At 40.3% G+C, this 21,255-nt stretch overlaps 1 protein-coding gene across 8 annotated transcripts in view; it reads right to left on the bottom strand.

Annotated features, from left to right (window-relative positions):
• Nucleotides 1-3,147: 3,147 nt before the first annotated feature.
• ST7 (suppression of tumorigenicity 7) overlaps nt 3,148-21,255 on the bottom strand; it is a 151,768-nt gene continuing 133,660 nt past the window's right edge. For 6 of the 8 annotated variants that reach the window (XM_037388983.1, XM_037388989.1, XM_037388984.1 and 3 more), the window contains 4 exons: nt 17,667-17,817; nt 12,819-12,911; nt 9,619-9,758; nt 3,148-3,471 (listed from right to left, as the gene is read on the bottom strand). In XM_037388983.1, coding sequence (XP_037244880.1) covers nt 3,376-3,471; nt 9,619-9,758; nt 12,819-12,911; nt 17,667-17,817 — 480 coding nt within the window. In that variant the 3' untranslated portion in view covers nt 3,148-3,375. Of the gene's footprint in view, nt 3,472-9,618; nt 9,759-12,818; nt 12,912-17,666; nt 17,818-21,255 lie in introns of those variants that run through there. The other 2 variants (XR_005104436.1, XR_005104435.1) reach the window with 2 other exon arrangements.

Raw genomic sequence — 21,255 nt, forward strand, 5'->3', positions numbered from 1 at the left:
AATAGAGCAGCACAAACTTGGTTTTGGTTGTGGTTTTTTGGTTTTGTTTTGTTTTTTTTTTTTTTTTTCTTTAACAGCCCATTTGCCTGATTACGTGGATGTGGCTTCATAATATAAGAGCTCTTGCGTGGAAGAAGCAAACACATATGAATCAATATATTGACTGCTCCTCCTGTGTTGCTCCAGGGGGGCCTCCCTGGTCCCTCAGAGATGAAAAACCAGGAGTTCCACCCTCCCTGGTGGGAACAGCACGTGAGGCTGGGGGCTGCCTCGCACACATGCCTTGACCACAGCCGCTGAGGTGTCCAAGCCCTCTGTGCAGGGACAGCCACACCGGCTGTGACGCGGGGTGCGCGCGAAGGCTGCTGCTGCCTTGGCATGTTTACCTTCTGTAGGCTTCTGCAACACAGCAAAGCCGGTATTTTTTCCTCCTTTCTACTGGGGTAAGGATTTCTATGCTGTCCCACTAAAAAAAGAAGAGTCGGTGTATTTGCCGTTTGCTTCGAATCACAGCAATTAATCGCCAGAGGAAACAACAGCCTTCCACCAGGTGTAGCACTGTGGCTCTCACTCTGGAGCAGCTGTAAATCTACCTAGTGGGAAGGCCAGAAGGTGACCAACTTGATTTATTTGACGCTCCTGGGTGTCTCTCTTTTTTTGGTTCTATGCAACTTACAGTGCAAAGAAATACCATCCATCCAAATTGTATTAGGCTGTCTTTAAGGAAAAAAAACCAGGAACTGTTAACTTTTCAAGCTAAAAAGCCACCCCACCCCCACTAAATCTGCAAACTGAAGATTTGGATGAGTTATTATCTGAACCAAATTTCCAGAAGTCTCATCTCTGCACTAAGCCAGAGGCTTTCCATCATTATAGTCACGGGCTGTGTTTGCCTTTTGATCTAAGCCATGCTGAACTTCACAGAAAAAACACGTCAGAGGCAGAAAAGCCTACGGCAACAAACTTTGCTCAATGAAAAAGAAAATCCTTTTGTCTGACTTGCCTAAGTCTCCCAGATGCCTAGAATTATAATTGAAGCTGAAAAGAGATTTTCTAGATAAAATCCATGGTTCATTACTGCTTATAAGGGAGATGGATACTAGACACGGTAGAAACAGAATTGCCTAAAGATATTTTTGAGTTCCTAAAAGTTCCCCATAGTTCAAGGGAAGGATCTGATTCTTCCAGGAGTTAAGTATTCCTTTTTATCAGATTATTACAGATAGTAATTTCCACACGTCATAATTCACATTATCTCTTCCTCTAACATTAGGCCAAGCTACTACCTTAGTTGGTGACAAACGTGAACGCTGGTATATAGCTCGATAAACACTGACATGCTAACATTTACATATTAGGACTGTTAATCACAGCAATTTGTTCTTTTGAAATGTAGGGTATATAAAAAATGAACTTTGACAGGTTTTTCAGGTGGCTGGGGAGTAAGTGACACACAGCAGCACAGGACAAGACCTGACTATGCCTGATCCTTCTGATTTTCATCAACCTTAAATAATTCTGACAGCGCTGTTGAGGCAAATGAATGAATACGATTATCCCTAGTTTTACAGCTAGAGATACACAGGAGCACCTGCTGTAAAGGTGTTCTCTGTAGCTGTTCTAGCAATTCAGATGCAAAGCAGAGGAAACAAATATTGGCCCATTTCACACTTCCACATGTTGTCCTCTAGCAATCCGCCGTCTTCTAATCTTATGCCATGTCCCACATTAAATGCAAGCCATACTAATCTCAACATTACAGCGAATTGTTTTGCATGAGTAACGGCCAGAGATGAAAAACCTGTATGGAAATCCCCAACAGCAACACACCTCACCAGTTTTAACACCTAGCTACGAGGCTCTCCAGTCTCCTGTGTCCTCGCTTAAGCCTCACTCTTAACAGTTGATTTCTCCTGATACGGGGATGTATTTTTTCCTCACAGCAAAGCAGTGCTTGCTTTAATGCAGTACCATTGCTCACCTGGATAAAAATCTTTCTTCTATGTAGACTAACGTATCTGCAATCAAGAGGGCAAAAAACAACGCAGTGCATCTCCTGCTGTTAGGAAACATTTTCCTTTTATACCAAATCCAGTAACGGGAGTTTTGCCTTTTCTTACTCATATCCTCATTGATAAACAAACTTATCTGCTGGTGATCACAGTCCCTCGAGCTGCTCAACATTTTTAGAATAATAAAGTTGAGCTGGCAAAGTGGCATTTTTGATCTGTTGCATCAGGTTCATGCTTCCTTATCTGGGAAAGGAGTTGAAAAAAAAAATATTTCTGAGGCACCTGTAAGGATGCACTTTCAATTCTTGACAGACAGGACTACTTGCTTCAACTTCCAGATCAAATTATTGATCTTAGAGCTGGTCTCATGCATCAGCAGAGGCGTCTGTGGGAAGTTACCATCCACAGTGGCTAAGTTACAAATGAATACACAGCACAAGGATAGGATTTCCTGAGGTAAGCACTGATGATGGAACACCAACCTCTCTACTAACTGTGCATGGACTAACACCAATTTTGCTAATGAGCTTCTGGTCTCAAGCAACAGTTTAATTTGTACAGGAAAAAGTCCCTTCTTTTTCATACTTGAAAAGTACTTGCAATGCAATAAAAACTCAGCAAGAAATACATAAAAGCATGAATGCAATGATCACTCGCTACAGGTAAATTTGTGTTCAGTTCTCTGCCATTACATATGCTTTGTTCTGTAGCCAGAGAACAAAGCATTGGTTTTCTGGAGGTACTTGAGAAAACAGTGGTGTGAAGAAAATCTGTCAAGTACGTGGAGTTTCCTGAAAATTCAAATGAGGATAAAATTGAGCTCTGTGCAGTGACAGGAATCAGAAGCCCAAAGTGCCATCCAAACTGCCTGGAGAGCCTAAAGCTGCTTTAAGCAAGAGCTTTAACTGTCTCGAAGCCTTGGCTAGACTGTCTGTAGTGCTGAGGGCTTCACCCAAACTGAACTCTGTAAGAAAAGGCAGTGATACAATTGCTTAATTGTAAAGTTATTAGTGTTTTTTCACTAACTGAACGGAAAGCCAAGCCCTAGCTGTGGTGAAGGAGATATACACCACACATGTTTAAGACCACAAAGTACAATTGGAGCTTTGAAGAAGAGGCCAAAAGAGAGCCATGCTGCAATACACAAAAGTTTATTTTTAAGTTTTTCTTTTCTGAAGGCAAAATATAATAGAACCTAACATCAATGTATTTTGTACAACAAAACAGTTTTTGTATGAGAACAGACAATCCATGAAGAGTTTTAAAGTCTTAGAACTGCTTCCCTTTTTTATCATGCTTTCTTGTGGTCAACAAAAAGTTGGCACAGAAGATGTCATGGCAGTCAGTCAGCAGGCGCGCTCCCTCAGATCCTCGTCAGCTGGTGCCACAGACTGGAGGGCAGGATACTTTCTACTTTTTCCATCACAAAATTTAAAGGGGCAAAGAGGGTGCTGAGAAACTGCAAAGAAAACAGATACACATTCAGATCAAAATCCAGGAGACAAGACCTCATGAGAAAGCTGTCCAGTAAAACAAGAAACTTGCTGCATTCCTCTGTAAAATCCTCCAGCATGACAGAAATTACGTAATTCATGTATAAAGACTTGCTGTCAAATTCTGAGCCTTGCATATGTAAAAGTTTCTGGATTTTGCAGTAAAGAAAGCAAGAGCTCCACTTCTATGAAGATCAAAATGATGAACTACAAAGGTTTTCACGTATCTTACATCCTAGACTCAGGCTCTAACCAAAACCTACTGAAAGGAAAGAAAGGCTTTTTTCATAATGGCAGAATCTGACAGACCACCTCTCGGAGAAAAAAAGCGTGTCTTTAGATTCAGGTTTAAAATGGTTCTGGGTTATCTACAGAACTGCTATATACACTGAGGCATCAGTAATTGGAATTTATCTTAACATCCTCTATTAAAGAACACAGTCAGCAATGCTGAAAGGTTTCAATATATTAGTGCTAGGACAGGCATACATGACAGAAATCAAGTAAATAGAAACCATTTTATCACAGGAAAAAAATACTGCCAGCTACACATCTCAGAACTCAGGTACTCAAAGCCCTCCCAAAATTTTAGGAAATACATACTAACTGTGCTTTACATTAAATTTCAATTCAACTGTATACTTTACATAGAGCTATGTCGGGGCCCTATACATGTGTATACATGCGTACCATACTATGCAAGGTCAGCCACCTTGAGACTGTGAACCCTGTGGCTTCTAACCATTCAGGCTGGCGCGACTTTGCAAAAAATAAACCGTTCTGTTTGAAACTGATTGGCAAAGAGTTGCAAAAGGTTTCTGTTTCAGTGACTGCTCTGCAGTCAGCACAAAACCTATAAACTCCACTTACTGCACTGATGTGTATATGAAGGTAGGTCAGTATTAAAGCAAATCTAGTGCTGGATGTGTTCTCTTTTTTCACAGAAGAACTCTCTCTCCTGACAAAAGAGAGCACCAGACTTCTTATATAAACACTGACATCCCTTTTCATGTTTTGAATTTGTCCCATATATCTTCAGGCACTTAAAAAGGATGCAGACATGGGGGTCTGGTCCCCTTGTAGTCAGCGAAGAGAACTAAGTGCTTCCGGAGAGTCATTCCACCCACTCCAGGACCAGAACTGCCCTTTGAAATTGTCTCTTCCCCCTTAGTCCCAGGGGCAGAGGGAGGCCGCACAGCTGGGCTTTGTCTTCTCCTGTAAAGCAAGGAGTAGTGTGGCCCAGTGCGGGGTGCTGCCCTGACCCAGCACAGCTCCTGACGCAATGCTGGCCCATGCCAGTCAGTTTCTCCTCAACAAAGCCCAGGCAGAGTCTGGGGACAGGGCAGGGCAGGGCAAGTTCCCAGCAGCCAGCAAGGACAGGGCCACCCTGCCTCTGAAGGGAGAAGAGGTTGGAGGTACAGACATGAACTGTGATGTGTCACTTGCCTTTGGAGCCACAGAACAAACAATGCTTTATTACGTAATACAGGTACGTCCTTCGTCTCTAACTTAGGCTCCTAATCATCTAAAGTATGAAAAACGCAAGTTCAAAAATTGTTACAGGTCTCTGTGCTGCTGAAACACAGCTACATATGGCAGATGTATTTAAAACATTTCAAAATGTCCATATCCCACAGCTAGAGATTATATGGTATCAAGCAAGAAAGTACCTGCAAACAGTTTCACCGTTTAAGAAAACGGGCTCTGTGGAGAGTTTAACTGTAAAGATGTATGATGTTTACGATGCTTATGCATTTTAAAGACAACAGTAAGCATCAAACTATTTTTTCCCCTCTTGCACGTGTTTACATACAATACAGACACTACATCACGGACAAGTTTTGCATCGTGGAAAAACCAGGTAACAACATCGCTGGTAATGAGATTTTCTCATAAGCACAGGTCGAAGGAAAAACTTCTGACTGAACAGAGTATTTCAGTTGTAGCGCTAAAGGTAAAGATGTCTAACGTGAAACACAGCTGAATTAATGTAACACCGATTAACCTAATCTTAGAGGTTGCGATTTCTGTTGCAAGCGGCTTAGCCCAAGTAGAACCATTCCCTCTGGTTAAGCTGTGACTTGTTTAAATAAATATACCCTTTTTACTTTGCCAAACGCAAAAGTCTCACCAGAGGATATTTTCTGCTTTTGAGTAGCGCTTGATCTGTGTAGTAAGCTTGCATCATCACATCTACTTGGATAAAACTCAGTTTTGTAAGCAGTGCAAATTACATACTTGTTAAATCAATGAAACAAGAATAATTTGCCTGACAGCAAGTTTTACTGCAATTCATAGGAATTTTGTTGCTAGTCAATTTTCTGTTCTTTTTTTTTTTTTTTTTTTGCCTTTCCTTTTGACATAGACTGTTTTTCACATGGAAATGAAAAAACCAGCACCAGCAGTAAAGCAACAACTCAGGGTGGCAGAACTGGTGATAGGAGACCTCTAAAAAGTTTGTTATTATTATTTTGTGTTTTAAAAGAAAACTATCAACTTGGCTATCTCAACCCTGGCAGAAAGCAGCCTTCTGTAGAAGGGAGCACCTTCTGATTAGCCCCATTTGATTAAAACAGATACACAAAAGTATCTTTTCAAGCTTTTATGCTGTGTGGTTGGTGTTTGCACAGAGGAAATGACTATTTATTGCTCAGCCCCTGTGATCAGATCTACATGTTCCCTGCCTCAGCATCTGTCAAGGTCCAAGCGGATGAAATATCTCCCTAAGCAAACCTGCTTGCTGAACTGAGGTCTCATCTATCATATAGGAAATACTGAAACAGATCATGTCAGTGATCTCAGGCAAACAAAGGAATCAAATGACAGAAAAATTAGTCTTTCTGAAGCTTCATTTTAAAAATTTAACTAGGCCCCACATTTTCAGGCATGACTATTGACACAAATTATTTAACATCCCCCTTGTCAACGCAGCTCTTATTTTATTTAAGATACATTCTTATCGTTACTATGTTATGAAAGGACCAGCACTTACATATTTTTCATGACTTCCCAGATATTGTTACACTTCTGCATGACAATAGAAGAAATTCAATACTACCAAGACTGTACTGATAATTTTATCCAAGCCACACGTTCAGAAATTTTTTCTGCTTGTATTCATATCTTAAGTGACTTTCAAAAGCCTTTTGTTAGAAAACCTAGCAAAAATTGAAACCACAGGCTATCAACATGCTTCTCCCTAGCCGAGTGAAAATGCTAAGATCTAGTGTAATTTTAAAGTTACTTATATTCAGCCTGACAAAACAATCAAAGAAGAACTGGATTATTTCAATTTCATTATGGAAAGAGAGAAGCTTACTTCCAGGTACAACATTACAAAATTGGCTGGATGCAGTGGGGAGTATCTCAACTTGCTACTGAACTGCCAGGCAGCATTCAGAGCAGGTTCTGGCTTTAAAACATGGGTGCCCTGATGGAGTTTGGTGAATTCCATCCTACATGTAATCTCCCAGAAGAGGGAAGTAGCTTTAACACACCTTTGACTTCTGCATCCAGTGGGGGAATGCAGGCTGTCCTAAGGGACTGTCACAGTGGCACAGGCCACCTTTGGCAGTCTCACATGTGGGGGAGGTCCTCAGCGCTCAAGGTCTTTTTCTGCCTTGAAGAACCCAGTATCTTGAAAGACTCATGACAAATGTGCAAGAAGATGCCTACAGGACAGGTCAAAGCCAGTTCCCAACACCCAATCACACTAACCTATTCAGTTTTTGTGAAATATGGTAAATATCAACTCGCCAGTGACATAAACCTGGGCCATGATGGCGATATTGCATCTATACAATGGTTTGGGGATTGGCAAGCATAAGAGAGGGAATAATTTTGACCTATTAAAATTAAAGCGTATGTGCACAGTTTCACAATGTAATATACCATGTCATAACGACTACCAACCATACAGGGACAGGTCATTCAATGCACATAACGACAGCAACAGTCGGCAAATTCATCTTTTAGCTATTTATGAAATTAGTTAGTTATGAAGTGGTCTTCCCTAAAACTGAAAAGGAAGAGCCAGGGCTGGCCAACCTCTTCTGTTCTGTTCTGACACAGCTGCATTTCACAGAGATGTTTGCCATGATTTTCTTCAATCTCACCTGGGCTACTTTTCCCGGAGGAGACAACAAAATGAAACTTATGAATCAAAGGCTTTCTACAAGCTACTAAGTGAATGTCACAAGCTTAAATTCTGCCCTTTCTATGTACAATAAATCTCAGCTTCTGCATGTAGTGGTTTATCAAGATTAAGATATAGCTAAACCTATGTCACAATACATGTTACCTTACATACTAACTGAATCCATACAGGTTCAGAGAGCTTAAGTCATCTTGCCAACTTTATGCACGTAATGCAGCCCACATTCCAATTCTATTTGTCTGTGCTCATTTTACTAACTAGGAGCTTTATCTGCTTGGACATGCAGAACTTAATAACCACATACAGAGTCTTGGGGTATCTATTCCATTAACACCAATGGCAGCTGCGCTTACACATCAGGGAAGTAGAGCCTTCTGGTCTGGCTCTATTCCCGAAATCGCTTTGGAACCTGTAAGCTCCAGACCATGGAGAAACAATTACTGACACACCAGTGTAACTTCTGATATCTCTGACTGCACTCAGCAACCCAAGCCAGGTGAGTTAAGTGCATTAAAACATGCTATTGATTTTCTCCAATTCCAGTAGCTCACTGCCTGTAGCAGGAGCATTAAGTACAAAATCTTATCATTCTGCCAGCTTCAGATGTATTCTTTGTTCAGGATACAAGGCTAACAAACACAGGAACAAGGCTAACAGGGACAGATTTGGGGTCATTAACTGTGACAGTATCACAAAACTGCAGATTATACTGAAAGAGCCCCCAGACAAGGGTCATGCATTTCAATGACTTAAGGAAAAAGCCACAGAAAAAGTTTTACAAAGAAGTTTAAGATAATATGCCCAAGTTACACACTTACTGCCCACCAAACACATACATATACGCTCAAGAAACAAGAGAAAGTAATAATATTTCAGGTAGGTTTCAGCATTATTGCTGGTACAAGTGTTACCTTTTGCTACCAATAATCTTACTTTCTGTTTTCTAGAGCTAATGAAAGGAAATTCTTGATACAAGAACTGTTGCTGTACCAGACCTCTGTCCCTCACAAGCCTGGGTAGTAGAAGATCTGGTTCACCTGCAAAGGGAGTCTCTTGCCATTTGCAAAGGAGTGAGCGAAAGTACTTACAACCTGGAATTTGCCAAAGCCTTTCAGCCTTGCCTCCTCTACCCCACTCCCTATGCCCCTCAAATCAAAAGCACTAAAGACATTAAAAACAAGGCCAGGAGGCTATTTTGGAAACACAAGACCTAAAAGAGATAGGTATATTTGAGAAAATATATTACAACAGAAGATTTTCAGTATTTCTTGGAGAAGGAGACAGGTATTTTTATTATTCTAGAACTTTTCTGTAAGTGAATTTTTCATATCCTAGTACACTGCAGTAGTGGTGTTCTTGGTTTTGCAAAGAAAAAAGCATGTCTTAGCATAATTCATGGTCCTTCCCCTCCATCCTCCAGCATTTATTAATCCTTGACGGATTAAAATAGCAGAATTAGTAGAGACTTCCCTGAATGTAGTTAAGGAAAGTTATGAGGGAAATACTGATATTGCTTCCTTCATGGCAGTTTGGGGAAAGAAACAGAAAGTACACTCTATTTCTGCTCATACTAAGAGTCTCTACTGCACTGGAAAGCACAGCACAGTTGTTACGGCTCTACACAAAACAGACGGGTTCTGCAAGCCATTATTAGTTTATTTTACTGGATGATATATGAAAACGCAGATATTTTCTTCTCCCACCAAGCCTTTTTTGGCAAAATCTCAAGAGATCTACCCTAAAACAAGAGCCATATGAATCAGAGAAGACAGACAGTAGTGTGTTTTACTGATTAACTCCCTTAACGTTTCTTCAAATGTCCCCCTGCTCAGACATCTCTTGACGTTTTATTTATACTACTGAATAGGTAGATGTTTAATGCTTGGCAGTATTTAGCTCAGCTCTTCCTGCTTCTGTGTCTATTTACCAGAAGAGAGCAGCCGCACAGAATACTCACAGCTTTTGCGAAGACCCCCATAAGCTCTGGGAACTGATGTGTCAGGAGGGCTAGCATGGCTGTGAAAGAACAAAGTCCAGCAGTGAAGAGGATGAAGAAGGGAAGCTCCTTCTTAGGGTAAACTGAAACTTCATGAAATGCTGTAGAAAAAAAGATGAAGAAAAAAAAGCATTATACATTAAAAAAACCCCAACAAAACAAAACAACCAAAACCAAACCAACATTCTTACGTGGTTTAAACAGAGACACCCAAAGATGCTTTTGAAGGAAGAAATACATAGAAGGTCTGAAACATCAAAGGCCAACATTACTGTGTCAGCCATCTCACTGCCAAATAAAGATCATATTTCTGGCTTACTCTAGTCCTATGCACATGTTACTTTTGCCTTCCTTGCGTCAGCACTAACTATAATGCAGCTGTGCAACAGCTAACCCCAGAAAACTAACCTGCGAATAAAATAATCCAGGTTTTTTCCTGCAGGTCATTGACTAGCCACATGGCTGTATGATTGCTAACGCTAATACACAGAGTGCAGAAACATGCACCTAGGAGCAGCAGGGAGATCAACCGTGCAGAAGCATGGCTGTAGATTGGTTTAAGCAGGCTGTAAAACTACAGCCTCTGTAACAGTAAATTCTGAGGGTTTCATCTGCAGAATCAAGAAAAGTTACCCTCAAAGTAGGACATCTAAACATGTACTTTAAACTCAGAGTTTCAGAATTCTCTGTATACTTACAACAATACAACTTTTTAAAGTGTTAAAACCCTGGAATTTAAATTAATAATGAATTTTAAAGGTGTTTGTTAGTATACACTAAAAGGAATACAGAATTTCCTCAACTCTGGTATGAAAAATTGCTCACTGGGCTTTGGAGAAAGCAGCACTTAGAAGACTAAAAGGGTCAGAAGAGGATAATGAGTATTTTACTGGAAGGATATATCCCTTAAACTTATATGCTGGCTCAGACTCAAGGTGCAAATTTGGCTGGGTTGGCAAAAGGTCTCGTGGACTCTCACCTGTCTGCTTCACTCATTCAGCCCATAGTTTGGCGCTACAGTCACGACAAATGCAAATTTTGAAACATTTTTTCTTAAACAGGACCAACCCCTCAAGGCTTCCCATAGACTCAAATCCTATGATTAATTCATACACACAAAACATTACTCCATACACACAAAACATCACTCTTCCATTTTTCCTACTTTCTTTGCTTCAGTGACCAGCTCTGACCTCACTGTACTTGCAGATAACATAAGCAAGGGTAATCCAGCAATGTGGCAAGACAATATTCTTGACTGCATTCATCCAGAGTGGAGCAGTTTCCAAAACCAACAGCAGGAATTCATAACGAAACTAAAAATACATATGATTTGGGGGTCTCCTAATTCAATCAGTTTAAAAAGAAAAACACAGAGAATTTGTAACTTCTCTTTGATTTAAATTAAATTTAGAGATCAGGAAATACCAGATTATGGACTTTATAAGTCTAAGATATCTTGTACTCAGTTTTTTGCACTTGCTTTTGACGTAGGCTCAAACTTGTTGTTCTGGTCTGTGATCCAGTCATGGCAAAAGTTTTGCGGTTGATATTTTTAATTCAGATAGCCTATAAAAACTTAGTGTTCTGATACAATTCCTGCTGGCTCTACTTTAAACCACACACAATTAAAGGGTGTGGACAGGTATGCAAACCCCCTTTAACCCACCTGTGTCTGTCACGGTACGTTAAACCCTTCCCTACTCAAACCCAAGAGATTTTGCAGTGAAAGGCATTTCCCATAACCGCTAGAGCAGAGCATGACTTGTCTGCATATGCTGTTAAAAGAGTCCCTCGCTTCTAACATTTGACAAGAGCGATTAGTTTTGCATCTAAAAAGAGAATGCTGAGCTATTCTGCATGACTTTGTCATTCCTAAATCTCCTGACACTCCACCCTCCCCAGCTCAGCATCCCTCTGAGTAAAGCCAGCAAAGCAGTCTAAGAGGTGTTGTTATAATTAGGGTGATTATAATGGGGTGGGGAGATACTGTCAGTTGCCAAGGATTTCTGTGCAGTACCAGCGAGAATGTACCGTGAAGGAGAGACTCGCCATGAGTGGATTTGCTGTATTATTCTCACCTAATGTTTACTCACATAGGCTCATAAAAAGTGGCAACACATTTTTCAGCCCAAACCAGAGAGGTTCTGAAAGAAAGACTACAAAGACTGCAAACGCCCTCAAAACAAGCCTTCACAGCAGAAGCAGGCATTTCACGTTTTGCAGAACAGATTTCTCTTTATTCTTTCTTCAGGACAGAGAGGGTGAGAGAAGAGTCTTCCTCCTTCAATTAACTTGTGTTTCCCGCTCTGCCCTGAGTCACTCCACAATCCCCTCTGCAGTTGTGTGCATTCCACTTGTGCTCACACAAAGTCCCACTGTGAGAAAATACGTGTGAATGAAGTGCAACTGTTTGCAAGACGGGCTGCTTCGGGTCTTCCTCTGCATTCCTGTGCTTCACTGCATGCACTGCAATCAGGCTCGTTAGTTTGGACTGTAGCGCTTCTGAAGGGCTGGATCTGTCTTAATACCTGTAGCTTGCAAAGCACTGGGAATACTGTTGGCGCTTTTCTAACCCATGCCATAAACACATACAATAAATGACTGAGGTAATTTCACATCAATCTCTTTGTAATAGCACATACATCATTACACGAAGAAAACCCTTCCTTGCTGTTTAAGACTGCTTTTCAGAAACCATCAGCATAACCTGTCAAAATAACAGCTATGTCAATGATCCAGCTGTCCTCAAGCAGGTTTGATCTTGCCTTGGAATTTAAGTAGCAAGCATGTCTACGAAAGACTAACAAGGCTGTGCCACTGTGCTTTTGGTTTGATGGGATATTACCCTAGATGAAAGTTCAGATGTATTTTCCAGTGACTTGGCAAGAGAGAATAGCAAGATCTAACTGATTTATATCTCTTCAGTAATCTCTCTCCCTGTCCCTAGGCCGTCAACAACAATAAAGATAGCTAATCGTCATGAACTATGGCTAGCAGCTGCTTCTTAAACCATCAGGGCAGCTCCAGAGACTCACTGTCAACCTGATTATTCTAATCCAGCGTATTCAATTTGAAAGGCATCAATGGAGATCACTGCTGCAAGATTCAGGTAAACAATTCTTTGATGTCAACGGTAAGAAGTGAAAAGTTGAACGTACATGGTAGTAGTTCTCTATCTGCAGTTTCTGTACAAATAGGGTAAGGGTAGAAAAGATGTCCTTTTTCCAGTGGATAGGGGATCATTCTGAAAGCTGAAAACAACAACATGCACAAGTTACTGTGAGTGTGGTAATCACTGCACATACTTCACTACATTTAAAATTTTGAAAAACAAACACAGACAAAACATAACATTTGTATTTGGTTGCAAACAGCATATAAATTGCTTAATGCAATGCCAAAATATAAATCTAAACTTTGCTTTTAATCCTGCAAACACTTATGTTTATCCTTGGGAGAAGGTTCACGAGCATCAAGTGAGACCACATTACAAGTACATACGTAAATGTTTGCAGGATCAGAACTCATTGCATTTAAAATTACACAGCCAAATCTACACATTTTGTCTCAAGCTTTTTAGGCTGCAGAATTTTTAAATTTCAGGGGGAAGAAGTGTATCTAATGTAACAGGTATAGCCTACAAAAATGACCAGTCAAGCTTGCGAATTCAGGCCACTACTTGCAATCTCTGTGCATCAAGCATAATAGAACTTTTGCAAGGAAAAAAGTCCAGTACTTTTTTCCCACCACACTCCAGCAAACCAAGACACACTGACGACTCAAGCCCAGAGAACCAGTCTTCCAACGCAGTCATGTTTTCATTTTATATTTGTCAATCAAAGATTAATACTGAATTATTAAAACCAGGTTCCTCACATGCATTCTTTTTAAATGCAGCAAATCAAGTCAGGTTTCCAATATAAATCTTCAGGTCATGGATTAAATAATATTTAATCTTATGCATTTCTGAAATTGAAAATAATAACAGTGAGGAAGAGAAACAGATTACTAAATCTGGATGGTGATGATGTCATAGGCCTTCTAAGTGGGTTTATGGAAACATCAGAATAGTTGACTGAATTACAGCTTTGCAATCAAGGCATCTTTTCCATTATCCTATATACTATTTTCACTGTTAAAATGTCATCCACGTGTTATCCTCACTACTCCTAAGAACATCACTCACTGAAGCAATATTTTCCTCCACAGAAAACCTAGAAGCACTGTATATTTTAGATGTTAGGCACAGCTAGCCGCCACATGGTAACACTCCATTATCTCTTGCTCACAAGGTAACTGAGAAATTGGTTTAAAATACCCAATACCCAGTATTTTCAGTTGTGCATGCTGCATTTACAATAACGTTATCTGTATTTTTTGTGTAATTATGTGAGTGTATTTATTCTTGATTTCTATGTTTAAAGCAATAGTAAAGAAGGCAGAAATCCTCAAAGATTGTACACCAACCTGGGCTGTAATGCTTTTCCAATATTAAACATACCACCCCTCCACAGCACCCCAAAAAACTAAGTATAAATACAATAATCCAAGCCTTGTATGATCTTCACAGGCAACAAACTTGAGTGTCTATACAAAAACATACATGGAAGGATGTTCAATGCTCATTACTTCAAAATTGCTAACAGAAGTTATTCCTTCTGATCTGGCTTAATATTTAAACAACCAAGCCTCTTCTGCTTTATCCTAAAGCACAGCAGTACTAAGATTCTAATCAAAATAAAAAGGGACGGTAAAGAGGTTGCTTTTACAAAAAAATGTCTGAATAAATTTTCTTGAATTTAAACAGTCATCTTTGACATGAGACCAAATATGGAATATTTACAGCAAAACATTTTTTTTAGCAATGTTATTAGCCATGGAAGAAAGTGCTCTGGTTCATCTGTATCAGTCTGTGTTTATCAGTATTATCTAATCCTGTTTTACGTAAATCAATTCAGGTAGCACAGAGGCAGTTTGCTATTCATCTGTGTGCTCATGGTAAGAGCTACCATAACATTTGAGAACCCCTAGGATTTTCTTCACATGCAAACAGCAGGAAACACGACACAAGTTTAGAAACGGACAGTGATGAACAAGCGCCTCAGACTCTTGAAGGTGACACCTGGACCAAACCCAGAGCAATCTTTCATGTGGCATCACAGGCTTTTTCAGTTGTACTATGAATAAAACTGTACTTTGATCAAATGAAGACAGAGAAGGAAACAACCAATATTCCGGTTCGCTGATGATCGTTGTTTTTATAACCTCACTTTTTTCAACTGTTGAATGCAATTTGGGAAAAATACTCTGCGAGAATTTCAGAGTTTAACAAAGACATTCCTGCATAAATTTCGTTAGAGGCTGTCTTAATTAGGAGTGACCTTATTCTCCTCAGAAGCATTCAAAATGTAAACCCCAAGTGACTGACTAAATGTACTTAATTCTGCCTCATTCCCACAGGGTCAGAACTGAATAGTGTCTATATGAGCATTACATTCCTACACAGGAGCTACTAAAGTGAGACTTGTGGTTATTTAAGCACACTGACAGAATAGTACACTTCAAAGACATGACAAGTACGTGAATACCTAGAAAGAAGGCGAGGACAACTGACCATGTACTCTGTGTAGACTGTTGGTTAGAACTAGTATTTAATTCAATTTAATTTCTCTGACATATTTCCACTGGTTTTAATTTAACAATAACAAAGAGATGCCAAGGAAACCTCTTGCAAGTAAAGGACATAAGAATGGCATAAATAGTTCACTCTTATCTGTAAAGAGTATTACTGACTAAGATATGGACCAAAAGTTATGATTATCGATTGGACCAGATACACTGAAACCATTAAAATCCAGGGGAGTCCTCATGTGTGAGCAAAATGTGAACAAAATTCTTGAGGACTGGTACACTGTTCATCTCTCTCTGAAATCACTGTGCAAAATGAACTGTGAATTTCTCTTTAAAGGTTATGCAACAATACTAACTTACACCTTACAGGCTACTCTACAACTATTAGCTAATGAAGTACATATTCAGATTGCTGGAGGTAATGAGGAATCCGTCAATATAGATAGATGGAAAGGCCCTACACTGCCTTCATTCACAGATGCCTAGATTTCCTAAGTGGCAGGAGGACTGCAGGGCAGCCAGCCTCCTGTGCCAAACACTGGTCCTTGTAAATAGCTCTTTAGGGACTCCCCAGCCTGAAAAAGCAAAAGAATCTGCGCAGGATTCCCTGCAAAATATTGCTCCATAATGATGGGATAACAAGCCTTGGGCTAAAGGACTTCTGCAAGCATTGGGAGGAGAAGAAACACTCTCTAAAAGCCAACCACTGAAAATAAGGCATTTGGAAGGAAGCTATGACAGAGAAAATAACAGACTGGGAGAAATGACAGCAAGAAAGAGCAAGCAGGTATGACAGAGAACAACGTAGCAGAGCAAACCACAGATGGCAGTGGTATGGAGTACTGAGCAAGGTGTTCTGTACACTTAGAAATAAAGCTATTGCTTCTTCAGGAAGCCTACATTGCAAATTAGGCAAGTTCAGGCCATTTCATACAGTGACGGTGACAGTAAGTCACTTTTACAATGAAGGTATTAAGTGTATTTCTGTAGGAATTAGCATGGTGACAAACTACCTTTTCTAACAAAGCTAAATGAGAATAGCAAATGGAGAAATGGTGGTATAATAACATCTGGAGAGGCTGAAAGAGAACAGAATAAAGCGCAGCAGAAAAGGAGAATTAGATTACATAAAGTAAAATCTGCATTAAAAAAAGCCCACAAAGGCTGATTACAAACAGTACTTTTTAATTCTCTGCAACCTGAAAAAAGCACATCTCAAAAACAGGATAAGACAGGTTGGAGGGTTAGTAATTGACCTCTGGAGGTCATCTACTCCTACCTCCTACTCAAAGCAGGGCCATCTTAGAAGTGAGGTTTGGTTGCCCAGAGCCATGTGTACCTGAGCTCTGAGTACCTCTGGGGATGGAGATCCTACAACCTATCAGCAACCTGTTCCAATGCATTACCACTCTCATTCTGAAAATATTTTTCTGATGTCTAGATGAAAATTCTCTTATTTCAATCTGTGTGTATTGCCTCTTATCTTTCCACTGTGCTTTTCTGTGAAGACTCTGACTCCGTTTTCCGCATCATCTCTCCGTTGGGTGGCAGAAGACAGCAACTGGATCCCCTCTTCACCTACCAGATGTCTTTTCCAAGTTGAACAAAACCAGCTCCCTCAGCATCTTTTCCTACATCACATGTTCCAGTCTCCTACGCATCCTAGTAATCCTCCACTGGACTCACTCCAGTTTGTCAATTAAAAACGAAGTCATATAATACTGTTTTGTTTTATACCACACATTAATATTTATCCACCTATAAGGCACTTTTGTAATTTCCCCAATATCAAAGCATTCATAGAATCATAGAATGGTTTGGCTAGGAAAAGACCTTCAAAGATCATGAAGTCCAACCCCCCTGCCGTGGGCAGGGGCATCTTTCACTAGGTCAGGTGGCTTGAAGCCCTGTCCAACCTGACCTTGAATGCTTCCAGTGACAGGACATCCACAGCTTCTCTGGGCAGCCTGTTCCAGTGTCTCACCACCTTTACTGTAAAAAATTTCTTCCTTATGTCCAATCTAAATCTATCCTCTTTCAGTTTGAAACCATTCATTCAAATTATGACAAACAACTCTGGAACGACGAAGGTAAATTATTATCCCCTTACTCCCGAGTAAGAAAGCATGTCTCAGCTAAGATGGGAAATTTTGTTCAGTATTACACACAGAACACAATCCAAGACTTCAAAACCCTTTTTCTCGTTAAATGAAGTTTGTGTTTTCAGTTTGAAATTTAAATATTTCAGTGCTGGTGAGGATATAACTGACCTCCGAAATTCCCACATACTATACTTCACCAAAAGCTATTATTTTCTCATGACATTCAATAAAAATATTTGATCAGCTCCTTTGTAAGAAACGAGAATTACTTACTGCCTTCCCATGTACAGTGTAAGAGATTCAATGCCCCCTCTACTCTTTTCCAGTGTTGAAGGTGAAAGAAAGCATATGCTATTGCTTCACTGTCCCCTCTCTTCAGAATATGTTCAGGGGGCAGAATTAAGCTTTTCATTTCTAGTAGATACTGTAACAAAAAAGCAGAGCACAATTATTTCAGAGGTAATAAAAAAACCACAAAAAGCTGCCTGCAGTTCTACAATGCACACTGAAAGGTCTATTCCCCTGAAGTACTCATAAGTGTTTCATCAAATGTGTAACATCACCAACTGCACTTCAAGACAATTACCAAATTATTCCCAAAGACTAAGATATGCTGACAGATGGTTAATGTTCTGCTCTTCAGCTGTAGTAAGGGGACTACAGAGAATTTCAAAATAAGATGTCTCTCTTATCAAAGATGTAAAAAAGAGCTCAAAGCAGAAAAGAGAATCTAATTACAAGAGCTTTTTAATTAAAAATGTTTATAATAAAATGAAGACGACATTAAGCAGTGTGACACACATAGTCTTTCCATAAAGAAACACGCAGTGCTCGGTTTGCACACAGGTTGCTTTATTGCCATCAGCTGGTGGCTGTGTCTAGGAATACACAAGGTTGGCTGCCACCGAAGTAGCTACCAACAAGATACAAAGTAAAAAAAGTTACAAAATGTCAAAAATACCTACTTCCCAGAAAAAAAAGTGTTTGATGTTTAAGCTTGCTACTTGAAACAGTCATATTGAAAATAGTATGAAACCAAAAAGCGCCACTGACTAAATCCACAAGCAAATTTCCCCATTACTGTATACCCCATAGCAGAAGCAGATGAAACACATGGAGCGCTCACGCCACAGAGGTCCTGGACACTATCCAGGCAGGTGGTTTTTCTCCTCCCCCATACCATGAACTAGACCGCTACCAGTTCAGCAGACCTTATCACATCACTGCTGTTAACCACATTCCAGTTAGCAGAGAGGAAAGATACAGCGGAGGGGAAAGATACACCACTTGCTGGCATGCTGTACAAGGGAAGGAATGATAGACAGAAATCACAGGCTGCCAAATCAACTTCTGTTTGCCAGTTCTCCTCTGAGGAAGTGTAACGTTTCCTAGCTATGCACTGACTGCTCTTCAACAGTATAGGGAAGCTGTTGCTCCCTTGCAGGATGTCCAAGAGCAAACGTTCTCCCCACCAGACTATTTCAGTTAACACAAAAGGCTTGATAAAAGGTTTAATCATTGGCAAAAAGAGAGTGAGTGTGCACCCCCTCCATTTTACCCTGTGCCTACACACCGGTCTAGAAGGAGGATGACTACAGGACCTAGAGACTGACAACAACCCGGTGAGTGCAGGCACCCACAAGAAGACAACCTGACACCAGAGGTGAAACTGAGGCATGGGTGATGTTAACCCTCCACAGCTCCTCCTAAACACTGACTTTTGTGAAAGGGATGAGCTGGTGAAGAAAAAAGGAGAAAGAGGGCAAAATAAATAAATGGGAATTGAAAATCAGCCTTGGGGAAAGGAAGAGGAAAGGCCAGAAGGAAATGAGCACCAATAGCATGATGTGATGGAAAGCATCCTAGAGCTAGTCACCCCTTTGCCTGAAGGAGCCTGGAAGGAGCTAGCAAACAGGTCAAGGATTTGAAGAGACTGTGATCAAAACAGAGAACTGTCAAACCTGGAAAAAAAAAATACTTCGAAGAGAAAAGAGAAATCATGTGTGTTTCTGATGCAGGTAACAGTATTAAAGGAGGAGAAACTGAATTAGCAGTGGGAGTAGTAAATGTGATACTTGGATTTTCTCTAAAGCCTTTCAGAAAAATCTGAGAGCTGCAGAGCAGGTGGATTAATGGAAGAAGCTGCAATTTAGTAGGCAGGATGGGGGATTAAGAGTGACAGAGAGAACAGAATAAAGAGCTGACAAGAGGGATGGAGCTGCCAGGCGTACAGAAATACAGCAAACATTCTTAATTCACTGCCCTAATGAATGTGCCACCCTTTTAAAAACATACGTTATACCTGTTCAGCAGAATGGAATACAGCTGCAAAAGCTGCAGGTTTCTGTTTTATTAATTTAGAATACACGTCTTATTTCAGTGTTTTTTTAAAAAGTAAACGATAAAGCAAGTTCTCAATATTTGAATATTTCAATTAAAGGAACAAAAAAAAATCCCAAACCCAAAGCCCTGTCATTATTTATAGGAAAAGGAAAACTAGGAAAGAATGTCCTATTTCTAGGAGCGTTGAGATGAAAACAGGTTATATTGATTCTTATGTATTGCTTGTTACCAGTGATTAAAAACAAATCAAGTGGAAATAGCAGATGTAAGGATATATCTTGACACTTGCAAATCATTCTTGTCCTCACTCATTTGTGTTGGCTTTTCAGCCTGCATTTTTCTCAGTTTCAGAATGAAAAACTTATTTTAAAAGTTCCTCAGATCAACGATGTGAAACGCTCCTCCCTCATTACTCTGTCACAGCTCCTTTCCCAAACAAAAAGTACAAAATCTGGTTTGGTGATAATCAAGAAGATCCAAACACAAAGCTGATGGATGGTTCAAGTCTCACTTGGGCCTCGTAATAGTTTTTGTTCTGTGCACAAAGGTCAGCCATACCTTCCAGGCATACAAGCTGTCAATGAATTTATTCTGGAGGCATTTCCAGCAGGAATGCTGATTGTACGCAGCCCCGGAGAGACCTCCTCTGGAACACTGTGCAGTTCTCGTCAGGCACTTTCAGAAATTTAAAAGATCAAATTCTACAAGTACAGAAGAGAACTAATCAAAGAAATGGCAAGCTTGCTTTGTGAGAGTGCACTTGGAAGGCCTCCATCTAACTTCTCTGAATAGGAGTAACGGGTACCAGAAAGGTACCTAGCTGCAGGTAGGGCTTCATTATTATCAAAGGAGAGATATGACTATCCATGAAAATCACGATGGCCTTGATGTCCTAGAATATCCTATCTATTCAAGAACTTCTGTATTTTCAAGGAGACTTCAAAAGCCCAGAGGGCATTCAGATTCCCTGGTTTGCTGACAGGGCTCAGGGTCTACTTTGAGACAGCACGGCCAAGGGCAGCCCCTTTCCACGGTAACTGCAGGTACTGGCACCCAGATACTTGACAGGCAGGACTGAGTCCCAGCAATCTACAGGGTTTCTAGCAGGTTGTCATGAAATCATCACAGTGCTCCTGAAATATTTTGGATTGGACAAGCAGACAAATTCCAGGGAAATTCAATTAAATGAAAAAACCCTTTCTTCAAAGACCATTCAGTAACCTGCAGTCCTCATGCTGCCTACGTAACGTGTGAATCACAGTCCTGATGGACGGCTGCACGCAACAAGTATCTCCAGCTCTTGGGAAAATCAGCCAAACACATCAGATTGTAGTTTCCAAGAGGCTGCTATTGCACTTAATTAAAGATACTATACTAGACAGGTACAGTCTTCTCTCCAGCCACCAAAGACTTCAGTGTGGGAATCTGACTATTTATACCTCAGCATTTCCAGTCCAGAGCACAGCCCTTGTTGTTATAGGATTAATGGACACAAGAACCTACCACAACGCTAAAATTC

This window comes from Falco rusticolus, chromosome 5 (genome assembly GCF_015220075.1).
Source record: "Falco rusticolus isolate bFalRus1 chromosome 5, bFalRus1.pri, whole genome shotgun sequence".
NCBI classification, from domain to species: domain Eukaryota; kingdom Metazoa; phylum Chordata; class Aves; order Falconiformes; family Falconidae; genus Falco; species Falco rusticolus.